This window comes from Miniopterus natalensis, chromosome 1 (genome assembly GCF_054644295.1).
Source record: "Miniopterus natalensis isolate mMinNat1 chromosome 1, mMinNat1.hap1, whole genome shotgun sequence".
In the NCBI taxonomy this organism is placed as follows: Eukaryota; Metazoa; Chordata; class Mammalia; order Chiroptera; family Miniopteridae; genus Miniopterus; species Miniopterus natalensis.
Window position 1 is genome coordinate 41,092,258 of NC_142081.1, and position 15,263 is coordinate 41,107,520.

The 15,263-nt window shown below is 35.6% G+C and overlaps 1 protein-coding gene and 2 pseudogenes across 2 annotated transcripts in view; 2 read left to right on the forward strand and 1 right to left on the reverse strand.

The window, feature by feature from the left end:
• Positions 1-15,263, forward strand: part of DPP8 (dipeptidyl peptidase 8) — a 49,894-nt gene that overhangs the window by 9,610 nt on the left and 25,021 nt on the right. For both annotated transcript variants that reach the window (XM_016208618.2, XM_016208619.2), the window contains exons 4-8: positions 3,353-3,526; positions 4,309-4,477; positions 9,768-9,878; positions 11,046-11,174; positions 11,913-11,974. In XM_016208618.2, the coding sequence (XP_016064104.1) occupies positions 3,353-3,526; positions 4,309-4,477; positions 9,768-9,878; positions 11,046-11,174; positions 11,913-11,974 (645 nt within the window). The remainder of the gene's footprint in view (positions 1-3,352; positions 3,527-4,308; positions 4,478-9,767; positions 9,879-11,045; positions 11,175-11,912; positions 11,975-15,263) is intronic.
• On the reverse strand, positions 7,678-8,539 carry LOC107533710 (small ribosomal subunit protein uS10 pseudogene; annotated as a pseudogene).
• Positions 11,985-14,907, forward strand: LOC107533791 (peptidyl-prolyl cis-trans isomerase D pseudogene; annotated as a pseudogene).

Genomic DNA, 15,263 nt, shown 5'->3' on the forward strand with positions numbered 1-15,263 from the left:
TGAAGTAGGGGTCCAAATTAATTCTTTTACATGTGGAATCCAGCTGTTCTAGTACCATTTGTTGAAAAGCTATTTTTTCACCATGGAATGGTGTTAGCACTATTGTTGAAAGTCAGTTGATGGTAAATGTATGGATTTATTTCTGGACTCTCAATTCTATTCCATTGGCCTATATGCCAGTACCATGCTGTCCTGATTAATGTAGCTTTGTACTAATTCTTGAAATTGGAAAGTGTGAGTAGGGTGCATCTTAGTTCTTTAAACATTTGGTAAAACTCATCAGTAAAGCCACCTAGTTCTGGACTTTTGTGGGAAGTTTTTTGATTATTAACTCAATCTCTTTACTCATTATAGGTTTACTTAGATTTTCTATTTCTTCCTGAGTCAATTTTGGTGGTTTGTGTGTTTCTAGGAATTAATTTAACCATTTTATCTACATCATCTAATCTGTTGGCAGAAAACTGTTTATACTATTTACTTAAAATCCTTTTTATCCCTATAAGATTAATAGTGACCCTCTTTCATTCTTGACTTTAGTAAATTGAGTGTTCTCTCTTTTTGTTTTTTTGATCATTCTAGCTAAATTTGTCAAATTTGTTGATCTTTTCAAAGAACCAACTTTTGGTTTTGTTGAGCTTTATTGTTTTTCCATTCTCTATTTTGTTTTATTTCAAGTCTAACTTGTATTATTTCCTTACTTCTCCTTGCTTTGGATTTAGTTTGCTTTTCTTTTTTTACAGTGTCTTAGATGGAACGTTGGATCATTGATTTGAGGTCTCTTTTTTGATACAGGCATTTATAGTTATAAATTTCCCTCTGAGAACTGCTTTTGCTGCATCACTTAAATTTTGGTATATTGTGTTTTCTTTTATCTCAAAGTATTTTCTGATTTCCTTTGTGATTTTTTTTCTTTGACCTATTAGCTTCTTCCTTACTGTGCCAACATCTGGAAACTGTCAAGGCAGTTAGCTGGTTCAAGTGTAAGGCTTACCTCATTTATTTCCCATTTCTCAGGGATCGTTGTCTGATGTCTAGTGTCTTGGAAATGTTATTTCATCTATTTTGTCCATTTTCTCAGTTGTTTCAGATGGGAGGATACATCTGGTCCCTGTTACTCCATCTTGGGTAGAAATGGAAAGTTAGTTTCATTTTAACATTTAAATCTCTAACCCATTTGGAATATGTGAAAAGTAGATCCAGTGTTATCTTTTTGTATATGACTCTGCAGTAATTCCAACTGATTTAAAATGTCAATTGTCTGTTTTAGGGTTTTTTTAATCCTTTAACATTGTTCATTATGTTTATTCATGTTTTAATTTTTTAATATCTGGTAAGGCTAACCTTTTTTTAATTGATCTTTTTTGAGTTCTTTTTATCATCTTGCTTGTTATTCTTTCAATAACAGATTTTATAATCACAAAATTATAAATACAGAGTTTTCTCATGAAAGTTAATTTCCTAGCTCTGAAGTTTCTTGTGTTGTGATTATTAAGCATTAAAATATATTAAGCACAGATCAAGTCTGATGACATTGAAGGAGAATAACAGGGGAGAAATTAAAATGTCACATAGTCAGAATTGCTCTTGGCTTCTACAGAAAATCTTGAGATATTTAAAACAATATGTTCATAGAATTTGTGGGGTTTTTTGTTGGAGCCTAACACACACGTACAGATTTGCGTAAATATAATTAAACACTAATAAAAAATTGATATAATGAATACAAAAAACTAGGTGAGTTTTTACCAGGATTCTAAGGTTGTTTTTATTTATTTACTTTAATTGTTTTTTTAAATCCTCTCCCAAGGATATTTTTTCCATTGCTTTGTAGAGAGGGTGGAAGGGAGGGAGGGAGGAAGAAACATCAATATGAGAGACACATCGACTGGTTGCCTGCTACCCACCCCCTGGACCGGGGCCAGGAATTGAGCCTGCAGCCAGGGTATGTGCCCTTCGCCAGAATCGAACCTGGGACCCTTCAGTCCGCGGCCAACACTCTAACCACTGAGCAAAACCGGCTAGGGCTAGGTTGTCTGTTTTTTAAACCTTACCTAACATTATTTCAGGTTTGTAAGTACACATCCTATTTGCCATCTTTGAAAACAGTGTTTACTTTCAGTGTGCTGGCTTAATTTTGGAGTGGTACGTGCCTGCCAACAAACTTATCTAGACCCCTTTCCAAAGCACTACTCCTTGATAGCAGAAACCATGCCTGTTTTCCTTTTATCAAACTCAGAGTGTAGGGAGCTCTTAGTGAGTGAGGGAAGATGTGGGATGCAATTTTTTAAGTTGGCGCTTATAGATTTGTTTTCTTTATATTCCTCTATATTTTATACATGTATCAAGTAATATTTCTAGCCTGGGAAAAATTCTCATTATCGTCTGTCATTAATTACAAATATTCTTTGAGAAAGATTTTAACAGACACTATAGGCAGAAAAACAAAACGATACAGATTCTGCTCTCAAATTTTTTATGCTTTTTAAAACCTATTTCTCCTCAGAAATACTGGAAAAAAGTGAAAAACAATACGATAGCCAAATGAGTAAAAGAGATAGTAACTCTTACATAAATTTCAAAGAAGAGATCACCACTGTACCTGTAATGGATCAGAAAGCTTTCCTGGCCAAGATTGAATTAGAGCTAAGGTTTTGGGCTATCATTAAAACTTGGATGGATAGAAAGAAAAATACCGTTTCAAGGGGGGAAAATGGAAGGAACAAAGGTCAGGAAGCGGAACATCACATGTTAGGTTTGACGTCAGTGATGTGGCCAAACCTGACCTAGAGTTTTATTAGAGGACTATTAGTAGATGTAGTGGAAAGGTACTAGTGACAGCTAATATTGAAAACTTACTCTGTGTCAATCATTGTGTTAAATACTTTGCATATTTTTATCTCAGTTAATCTTCACAAAGCAGGAGTAGATTATCTATTGCCATTTTCAAAGTGAGAGAAATTACTTTTTGAAGAAATTAAGCTACTTGCTCAAAGTCAGACTTCTAATGAGGGTCAAAGCCTAGATTCAAACCACTTGACTTCAATGTCTGTGCTCTTTAACTGCATGTAAAATCATTAAGTTACACTTTGGTAATGTAGAAGATCTTGAATGCCACGCCAAGGTGATGAGATGTAATTCTTGTTCTCTAATGTACATAAACAGTCATCTAGAGACCCTTTACCAAGAAACCTTTCAGCAGACTTCCTCAAATTAATCTGCTTAAAGTTGCTGGCAAATTTGGGGGTCACTCAAAATGTAGGTTCAATAATATTGGAGATGCTAGAATTTCAATGCTAAAAGCAAAAGGCAAGCTTTCAGAAGACTGAAGTAGGTGATTTTTCTTTTGCATTAGGCAACACTGGACTATGGAATGTATTCTCGAGAAGAGGAATTACTAAGAGAAAGAAAACGTATTGGAACAGTTGGAATTGCTTCTTATGATTATCACCAAGGAAGTGGAACATTTCTCTTTCAAGCTGGTAGTGGAATATATCACGTAAAAGATGGAGGGCCACAAGGATTTACTGTAAGTTGGTATTACTACTCATTAAATCTGTTTTGGGGTTCTAAGGGCTATTTGCACCCAAAACAGAATATTCTGTTTACCCATCAACTAAGAAATTTAGTGAAGAAAACAAGAAATTTGGGTATTAATTTCCAACTTTAAGAGTTAATAATTTTTCCAGTGACATTAATACACAATTTTTAAAATGCTGAAAACACTTGCTATGTAGGGAGGTATAGTAAAGAGCGTCAGTGCCCACTTTCTGAGTAAGTGCTGGGGAGGATAGTATTATCACAAGGCAATCTATTTGGGGTTCCCTTAAAAGCTTAGTTTGTCTTAATAAATGGTTTTAAATGTTTGGTTTTATTCCAGGCAGTATTTATGTGCTGTTAGAACTATTCTTTTGATAGAAATGTGATGATCCTGGCTTTCGTTACATTTTTTTATGAGAAAACTACTTTATATTGTTAAAATTAATTTGAAATGTTTAATAAATAAAAAATAAGTTATTTAATAAATAATAACTATTCTGTTAAACAGATTTGGGCAACAAAATTTATGAAGTGCTGTTATATTGTCTTAATTTCCTCTCCTGTTTCCCTTAGCTTTCTAATTCATAGTTAAAAAAAAAAAAAAAGCGAGTCCTTCCTAATAAGTTAAGGCATATGAAAGTATATTTTTCTGGGGAGCAATTGTCATAGTTGACATTTTACTTGGAATTATTATTCATTTTATAAGAAGGATGCTGCAAACAAGTGCATATCAACCTGATTCTTTCCTTAAAATGTTCTTTACTTTTCTAGCAACAACCCTTACGGCCCATTTTAGTGGAGACTAGTTGTCCCAACATTAGGATGGATCCAAAATTATGCCCGGCTGATCCAGACTGGATTGCGTTTATACATAGCAATGATATTTGGATGTCCAACATTGTTACCAGAGAAGAAAGGAGGCTCACCTATGTGCACAATGGTAATGAGAGTTCTTCAAATTCACTTCTCTGAAAAGTTTTTTTAAAATGTAATTTGCTTTTGGCTACGATTTTAAAATAAAGCAAACTGGATGATCTTTATATTTTAAACTCAAATCTTTAAAATTAAAAAAGAAAAATGTGCAGAGGGTAAGTGGTGCGTATCACCTGGGTAATGCTGCCTTGTTTTAATGTTTCCAGACAGCACAGCAGTAGCACCCCTGACGTGACTGTTCTGTTAGCCAAATGAGACCTCCAGAATTTCCCCAACTGTTCTTATTAAAATAAAATTTTAATTAAAAAAGTTAATCTTGTTTTTGGGAAACAAACCAAAAAATTAATACTATAAGAACTATCTAAAAATTTGTTTCCCCTTTTTGGAGAGTCTACTAAGTTATTTTGTCATAGTAGGAAAACATAACTTTATGGAACTGTGTATTGTGGAAGTATTTAATTTTGATTGAAGTGACTATAATAATACTAAGCACTACTCAAAGCACAGAAAAGATGTGGATGTTTTCCTCTAAAGCTTTTATACAAATGAAAGATGGGAAATACTGTATTGCTTTTTCTTTGAACATGTGAAACAGAGCTTAAGAATAAACTTCATCATGAAGAATGGTCACTCTGGCAATTCATTTGTCCAACGTTTGCTTAATCTAATGTTCACAAAGTTGATTAGGTATCGTCTTTAGTAAGTCGTTTTACAATGTAATAGCGTATTGACAGCAAGCAATTTTTCTTCATTAGGCTAATCAGTATTATAGAAGAAGCCTTTTCCTGAACAATTTACTTTGATAGACCACTGAATTAAGAGTCAAGCAGTCTGTTCTATTAGTTGATCAACAAAAATACGTTAAGTTCCAAACAGTGTGGCAGGAACTAATGATGCAGAGTTGAGTAAGACGTAATTCTGCCCCTCAAAGAAACTATGTAACCAAAGGACAAGAAAACAATGATAAGAAGCAAACAGAGGGTGTTAAGAGAGGAAAGGCTTTCCAGAAGAGATGACACCTAAATAGTGATTGTACAGTAGCCAGTACACTCCAGGTGAGGGGACTGTGTGAGAAAGGTCTTGATGCAGAAGGTACAATGGTGTGTTTGAGGAGTTAGAGGCAGTGCGATAATCCTAAAGCATAGGGTCTGAGTCAAAAAGTGGGGATAGGTAAAACTGGCAGGTAAGAAAAGCCAGGACAAGGGTAGACTGCAATGTAAGTGAACATGGTCTTTATTGTGATGTGGGGTCCATTGAAAAGTTCTAGCAATTGAGTGGTAGGGTCAGAGTCATATTACAGATAAATTGTTCTGGGTACTTTGTGAAAGTTATAGTTGAGAAGCACAAGACTAGGGACAGGGACACCAAAGCTTGACTGTTGCAATTATTCAGGTTTTATGGCCTAAAACTGGAGCATAGGATAGAGAAAAGAAGGTTGAATAGGGCAAATTTTAAGTAAAAAGTACATTTTTGGTGTTTAATGGGTCTCCATTTGGAGTCAGGGAATCAAGAGCTATTAATGGCAGTAGAAAGATTAGGTTGGTAGGTAGTGAATCTAGGTTGGAAATCCTGGCAGTTATTTTATGCTTCAATGAACTTTGAACACTCACTGTGTACCAGTTATTGTCCTTGAGGCTGCGACTGCAAAGTTCTGAAGTCAAGAAATCTGTTCTAACTATTCAGTCGATCAACAAAAATACATAAACTACCTGTGTGCCAGGCAATGTGGCAGGTACTAAGGATACAGAATTGAAGAAAATATAGTTCTAGCCCTCAAAGAAACTGTAGAATTAAGGCATTCTTTAGTGTTATTTTTTTCCTTCTATAGAATTGTTTTCCATGAAGATTGGCAGAATTTAAAGTAGAAAGCACTGAAACCCTGCAAAATTCTGTAGTGTTTTTATTCTCTTTGTGTGTGTGTACATGTCGGTATGTGGTGTATTTATTATTTTCAGGACTAATGTGGTAGTTAAACATACAATCTAGAACCAGACTGTCTGGGTTTGAGTCCCATATCTACCATTTTTTAGCTCTGTGGCTTTCAGTTATTTAACCTCTTTGTTTCTGTATCTGTAAAAAGGTTAGTCAATAGCATGTCATCATAGGGTTTTTATGAGGTTTCGATGTGTTAATATGTGTGAAGTATTTAGGACAGTGTCTGAAACATGGAAACGCTGTGTCTGTTTAGATGGAAAGGTAGGCAGAGTGAGCAGCGTGTGCTCGCTCTCATTCACAGTAGCGTTTCAGGTAGAGGCTGCGTGTCGGTGGGTTTGGTCGGTCAGCATGTGATGAGTTTGTGTTTATTCTCTGCCTAGTAGGATAGAGGAATTTAAAAGTAGTATTTATTAATGCCAGCCTCTACTCTCAAATGGTGTGTCTTACTGAGAGAACAAGATACCACTTACTCATATAATAAATAACTTAATAATTAAGGTCTGTAATACATAATAGGGAGGTAGAAATGAGTGGTACCTATTTTCACTTCTAAAGGAGAACACAGTATAGAACAGTTTGGGGGGTATAACTTTAGGGTAGTTGAAAGATCTAAGAAAACTGAACACTGGTTTTGGCTATATCATTAATTCCAAAATTTAAAAAAAAACTTTGAAAACTTAGGTTAGTTTTCATTAGCTTAGTGCTAAAACTAATTTGGTGGCAAAACCTGACCTGACCTGACCTGAGGATATTTATAACCTTAATCCTGCTTAGTGTGCCTATTCATATGTTTGCTGCAGGAATATTGGTGTATTTGATTACAGGGTATTTGATTACCCTGCTGGAGATCTTACATAATTATATGATAGAGGTATAAGGTGTGAAAAATCCCCCAAATTCTGAGTTCCAAATACTTCTGAACTCAGAAATTTTGGATAATGGATTATGGTTCATACATCTCAGACAGTACTTAGAAAATACAGACAAAAAATAATACATAAAATTAAAATGACTATGAAATATTACTCTACATCCCCGTTAGACTGGCTAAAGTAAAAAAGAGAAAGCACCGAAGGCTGGAGAAACTCATCATACGTTTCTATGCAGAGTATAACATAATACAAATCCTTAAAAGTTAAACATATACTTACCATATTGCCCAGCAATTCCGCTCCTAGGTCTTTATTTAAGAGAAATAAAAACATACATCCTCAAAGATTTGTGTTTTTTTGTTTTTTAACAACTTATAGTCAAATTATTAAAAAGGTTGATTTAAGCATCTGCAGTGGTGACTTCAACCTCCACTCCTGGTGCAATACTGATGGAAATAATCTTAACAGTCTCAGAAGGACTGCAAGTCAATGTGTCCCTTTTGGATCCTCATCTGAAAACGATCCCAAGTCTAAGAACAATTCCCACAAGAAGTTTTCTAGTGATTCTCAGAGTCTTGGTAGGCATCCGAACTGGTCCTTTCACTTCGCAGTTCTTTTCCTTTGCATCTCTGATCAGGTCGCCACACACTTTCTCCCAAGATTTTATGTGTGTGGCTGGTTAAAGGAATTGTAACTTGGTGAATTGCACCTCTGGTTCCAGGGGTGACTTGCTGGTTATCTTTAAAAGCCACGGCTGCTGTGCTGCTTCCTGACCAACTTGTTCTCCCACAGCCAGAGTGCACAGCAGTGAGTGAGAAGCAGGAGTGGGCGAAACGGGGCTCCGCTGCAGCTGCGACCATGTCTTCCGCAAAAGCCACAAAGATTGTTATACAGGAATGATCATAGCATCTTTCTTCATGATAGCCAAAAATTGGGAGCAGCCCAGATGTCTATTAGCAGATAAATGGATAAAAAAAGTGTAGCCCTGGCTGGTGTGGCTCAGTGGTTGGAGGGTCGGCCTGGGGACCAAAGGGTCATGGGTTGGATTCCTGGTCAAGGGCGTGTACCTGGGTTGCAGGAGGCAGCCAGTCTATGCATCTCTTTCACATTGATGTTTCTCTCCCCCCATCCCACTCCCCAAAAAAATCAATGGGAAAAATATCCTCCAATGAGGATTAATTTAAAACAAAACAAAACTGTGGCATACAATGAAATACCACTCCAATGAACAGGAAGAAATTACTGATACGTTGATACATCATGTTGATACAATATTGATGAATCTCAAAAAGCAGAGAAACACAGATAGATTATTTCATTTATATAGTATTCTAGAATATGCAAAACTAACCTATGGTGATAGAAATTAGATCAACAGTTGCTTCTGGGCAGGAATGGACATTGACTGGGAAAGGGGCATGAGAAAACATTCTGGAGTGTTGGAAGTATTCTGTGTCTTGATAAAGTGCGATTATACAGATGTATGCATTTTTCAAAAATAAAAGGTACACTTAAGATTTTATAAATTATAAAACAGTTTTTTTAAAAGCTTTTCCATAGTCTCACTATTTGGAGAAAACCACATTTTGGTTTACATCCCAATACGTTTTGTTGTTAATCCTTACCTGAGGATATTTTTTCCATTGATTTTTTTTTTTTAGAGAGCGTGGAAGGGGGTGGGGGAAGAGAGAGAGAAACATCAATGCGAGAGAGAGACACCCATTGGTTGCCTCCCACTTTTGCCCCAACCGGCCCAGGGATTGAACCTGGTGCATGCCTTGACCGGATGCTCTAACCACTGAGTGCCGGCCAGGGCTTGTGTAACATTTTTATAAATGGGATCACAGTGTACATGCTATTTAGTAGTGTGCTTTTTATAAATTCAAGGATATTGTAAACATTTCCTCATGTCATGAAATCTTACATAATTATGGTTTTGTGCTTTTTGTTTTTAAAGCACAAATTCCCTTATATTTGATAGAAACTTTAAGTGTAAAACAGATCAAAACTGAGCTGCTCTGGTTGAAAAGGAGGACGGGGGGAGGAGGAATCATGAATTACATGATCTGTAAGACCCATCCTAGGTCTAAAGGTGTGCTTCCCTGTACAGGAGGAGAGTTACGAGTCAACATGACCCTTTACATGCGTTCTTTTTTCCATGGTTCTAGCTAAATTGGAAAATAACATTTATGGAGCACATACTATGGTGCAGGCTTTGTTCTAAGTGCTTTATGTGAATTAATCCTCATAACAACCTTAAAAGGTGGGTTCTTATTCCCATTGACAAATGGGACACTTCAGCGGAATGAGATTGGGTGATTTGCCCCAAGTCAGTAAATGATGGAATCTAGACGTGAATTCAGTCTGTGTGGCTGCAGAGTTCACCACTATACTACAGCTGTCTTTCAGAATAAACTGAATCATTCTGCTTTGTATCCATGAAAAGGTAGAGAACGTCCTGTGATAATTTTGCCTTTTATGTTTGTCTAGAGCTAGCCAACATGGAAGAGGACCCCAGATCAGCTGGAGTTGCTACCTTTGTTCTTCAAGAAGAATTTGATAGATATTCTGGCTATTGGTGGTGTCCAGAAGCTGAAACAAGTAAGGGGGTTCAAAACAGGTCAATTAAAGTACTATGAGATTCAAGTACTAATTACTTAAGCTCACAGATTCTAAATCCTGATTAGTAGATTCTGAAGTGATGAAGATTAGATTTCACTAGTAATTTAGAATATAGACTATATATATAGGCTGTATCTCTCCATAATGAATTCTAATAAACAATTGTATTGTAGTTTGTTGGCTTAGGTCCTTCAACTTCCCTTGTCAATTTTTCATTTAGTAGCTGGTCTTGGTAGTATTTGGTGGCAAAATACAAAATACCATACCTTAATTAGCTGTAGGATTGACTAGAGAGTCTGTACAAACAGATGCCCCAATTAGTCTATGAATGGAGCAGAAAAAGGACACGGATTCCTCTTTTTTTTTTAACTGTTTTACTGCCTGAGAAACAGCTGTCTAAAGCAGTGGCTGACCATTACACAGTGAGAAATTTGCTTTACATTCTGGCCTAATACATTGTACAATATATACTGTAGATATAAAACTAGAAAGTAAATTTTATGAAGGAATACTTAGGTATAACATACTCTTGTATATTTTTTATTTTTGTTTTATTTTTTAAATGCTGGTTATTACCCATTAATAGATTTCATGACTCACTCACTAATGGATTACAGCTAGCATCTGAACACTTCTCTAAAGGACCAGGAAAAATACTTATTTTTAAGCCATGTCTTAGATTTGGACATTTTAAGATGTAAAATATTTTGCTATAATTGTATGTTAAGAGCAAGATTCTGACATGAATTAGAGAAACCATTCAAAAAAACTGGACTCTATTTAAATAGCATTTATTTTGTTACAGGAAGTATTACAAATGCAATTAAATAATTCATTTTTCAATAAGGAGTGCATGCTAATGTATGCAAAGACTAAAGTCCTTCACACATGTTCCCTTGTTTTAATTACGTATATATACATAATTATCTTTAGATTTTGCTCTCCAAAAGGAGTTTTAATGGTTGTTAACCAGTAAAAATGGCTTAGCAGTAACTCGCCTTCCTACTGCAAAGACTAGTGATATTTTCACACACAAAAGTATATTTTATATAAAAATTATTTTTCGCTTGGGAAATATAATACTGGAGGGAATGGTAAGTTATTTCTGGAATAATTCTAATTTTCAATACTTAAATTCCTTTTAAGCTCCCAGTGGCAGCAAAATTCTTAGAATTTTGTATGAAGAAAATGATGAATCTGAGGTGGAAATTATTCATGTTACATCCCCGATGTTGGAAACAAGAAGGGCAGATTCATTTCGTTATCCTAAAACAGGTACTGTATTCCATTGTCATTTATATTCACTCATTTTCACTTTCTAAACAAAAATCTCTCTGCAATCATCCAAAGCTATAATCAGCATTGGTTATAGCCTTAGTAAGGATGGGTTGTTAAGTATCACTGAAGTAGATTTTGTAAATTACAGGATGATCCTTTTTAATTATTTTCAAAGGTGGAGAAGTACACAAAACTGGTTATTTCAAGGAATGAGTAAAAAGGTGTCTTTGCTACAAGATAAAGATTTTTAAGGGATTATGTTCTTAATACATTGATAATTTTTTCCCCATTTTGCTGTTTACAACATTTCAGAATGATACAAAATTTCCCTTTATTTCAAACTATTGATATATTTCAGCCTTTTTAAATTTTATTTTTATTTATTTATAAATTTTATTATTTTTAAAAATTGAGAGAGAGAAGGAGAGAGAAACACCCATTTGTTGTTCCACTTTTTGCATTCATTGGTTGATTCTTGTATGTGCCCTGACCAGGGATTGAACCCATAACCTTGACATATCGGGATGATGCTCTAACCAACTGAGCTACCCAGCCAGGCAGCCTCTTTTTTAAATGCCCATATTAAAAACTATGAATTTGTGATAGTGTTTGGAAATTCTTATGCAATAAAGCTCTGACTCTATAATATTGTTACTTAAGTGTAAAGAGGATTATCTGGCAATATTTCAATAACTTTGGATATACATTACTCTTTATTTATGTCTCTTTCTAAAGGCACTGCAAATCCAAAAGTCACTTTTAAGATGTCAGAAATAATGATTGATGCGGAAGGAAGGGTAAGTATAAAATGTTGAGTTGATTTTTTTGTGTCATTTGACTAGTCTAGTCAGTCTAGAGCTCTTAGGTACACTTTTTTCTTTTGGGGGCTTGTTGAGCTTGCAGACGCACATCTATGGATCATGGTTCCTGGTTGACCTTATTTTCTACTTTGAAAACTTCTGCTGGTTCCCAAAATAGGAATATGGGAGTATGCACACATACCACTCTTTTCCACTAGTTTCTCCTGTTTGCCTTTGTTAATTCTCCAGATCAGTATTTTTAAAACACTGGTTATTGACTGGTGAAGTACCTTCTGTGTTGGATATATGTTTATGTTCTATTAAATATCCCACATTTCTCTTGTAGTGCCACTTTCCATTTGGATAGTCAAATGCTTATAAGCTGAATGCACACAAGGTTAATTATAGATTTAAGACTTACTAAAGCAGCTTTATTGAGATCTGATTCACATACAGTACAGTCTACTAACTTAAAGTTCATAATGACTTTTAGTGTATTCACATAGCTGTGCAACCATCACCAGTCAATTTTAGAACATTTTCATCACCCAAAAAAAGATACCCCACATTCCTTAATCGTCACCCTCCAACCTCCTCACGTTCCCCAGATCTGGCAACCATTAACCTACTTCCTGTCTAAATTTGCCAGTTTGAGACATTTCCTGTAAATTGAATCATATAGTATCAAGTCTGCTTTATTTTTAGCGTGGTGTTTTGAAGTTTCATCCAAGTTGCATCATGTGTCAGCACTTCATTACTTTTTATCACCTAATATTTCATTGTATGGATGTAGCACATTTTATTTACTCATCAGGATGGACATTTGGGTTGTTTCCACCTTTGGCTGTTATAAATAATGCTGTCATGAATGTGTGTGTATAAATTTGTATGTGGATATATGGTTTTATTTCTCTTGGATACCTAGGAGTGGAATTATTGGGTCATATGATAACTCTGTGTTTAACCTTTTGAGGAATACCAAACTGTTTTCCAGTGTTGCTGTACTATTTTGTATTCCCACCAGCCGTGTGTAAATTTTCCAATTTCTCCACATCTTCATCAACACTTGTTACTATTCATCTTATTTATCATAGCCATCCTAATGGCTTTGAAGTTGTATCCCATTGTGGTTTTGATTTACCTTTTCCTGATGGCTAATGATGTTGAGCATCTTTTCATCTGTTTATTGGCCATTACTATGTCTTTGAGAACTGTCTATTCAGATCCTTTGCCCATTAAAAACATTTTTTTTTAATTGTGTTGGCTAGACTTTTGAAGGAAAAAGTTTGCTTACTCAGGACTATTTCACTAATATATTATAAAAATAATATTTTAGGCTAAAATATAGAGAACTCTGGTTGGGTTTCAGCTGCTAGGTGGCCATGAGGTGCTCCTGATCTGCCTCCAGACATATCTGCAAGTCAAAATGTTGCACCCTCACGCTAAGCCCTCCGACCCCAGTACCCCCAAGTTTTTTTTGATGTGGATGTCAGAAGCGAGTGAGTTGGTCGAGTTGTCCTAGAATTGTTTGCAGATGTTGGATCCAAAACTGCAGGAAATTTTCGTGCATTGTGTACAGGAGAAAAAGACATTGGACCCACCACTGGGAAACGTCTCCATTTCAGAGGGTGCTGTTTTATCAAATTATTAAGAAATTTGTGATTAAGGGTGGAGACTTCTTAAATCAGAATGGGACAGGTGAAGAATGTATTATGGTGAAAAGTTTGAAGTTGAAAATTTTATAAACCCAGGAGGGTTTACTGAGCATGGCAATGCAGGCTGCATTACAAATGGTTCTCAGTTCTTTATCACAGCAGTTCCAACTCCTTATTTGCATGGGAAACATGGTATTTGGCCAAGTAATTAAAGGAATGGGTGTGGCAAGAATTCTGGAAAATGTAGAAGTGAAAGGTGAAAAACCTGCCAAATTGTATCTTACTGCAGAATGCGGAGAATTGAAGGAAGGAGGTGATTGGGGAATATTCCCAAAAGATAGTTCTGGTGACAGTCATCAAGACTTCCCCGAGGATTCAGATGTAGATTTAAAAGATGTAGATAAAATATCCTTAGTAACAGAAGACTTAAAACATTGAAAATACTTTTTTTCAAATCTCAGAACTGAGAGATGGCCATTAGACAGTATACAAAGGTGTTAAGATATGTGGAAGGCTGAAAGGCTGTTACTGAGAAAGCAGGTTGATTGAGGCTGCAGCCTGTAGCTTTAGGCTGCATACTGAATGCTGGTGCTTATAAACTTAAGATGTGAAAATGGCAGGGAGCAATGGACAGTTGTTTGGAGGCTCTTGAAATAGACCCATCAAATGCCAAAGCACTGTGCCACAGAGCTCAAGGATGGCGAGGATTAAAAGAATATGACCAAAAATTTAAAAAAGAGTACAACCAAGCATTAGCCGATCTTAAGAAAGCTCAGGAAAAGATAGCACCGCAAGATAAAGCTATCCAGGCAGAATTGCTGGAAGTCAAACAAGAAAGAAAGGCACAGAAAGGTAAAGAGAAGGCAGCGTGTGTAAAAATGTTTGCCTAATAAGGAATTCAGTTATGCTTAAATATTACACATTGACTGGCGTGTAAAGGCAAAAAGAAAATTTAAGGGGCTTTGTCTATTATATATGATCCCTAATGTGTTTCCTTTGATACCTCAGTTCCCCCTTGTTGACCGTTTAGGAATACTGATATCGGATTACTCTTAATAAGAGTGTTACAAAGTAAAATAAATAGATAAATAAAAATAAAATACAGGGAACTAGGAACTATTATTTTTCTTAGATACTAGAGCCTAACATAATTAAAACTTTTTTACCAGTCATTATCAAGGGTTCAGTTGGTATGGGAAAAGACTTTTAGACTGTGCTAATTCTTTTTTATTAATTTATTATTTTTAAATTTTATTTTTCAGTTACAGTTTACATTCAATATTATTTTGTATTAGTTTCAGGTGTACACATAGTGGTTAGACAATCGTATACTTTACAAAATGGTTCCCCCAATATTTCAGGTACCCACCGGGCACTGTATATAGTTATTACAATGTTATTGACTATATTATTCCCTATGCTGTACTTTACATCCCTGTGGACTGCTTTGTGACTACCAGTTTGTACTTCTTAATCCCTTCTCCTTTTTCACCCAGCCCCGCAGTCTTCCCCCCATCCCCTCTGGCTGCCATCATAGACTCTGCTAATTCCTGTGGTTAGAACCTTTTTAGGCATAGAGAGCACCAGTATAGGTAACCCACAGCGGCTGGTTTTGCTCTATGCTGTGTGCC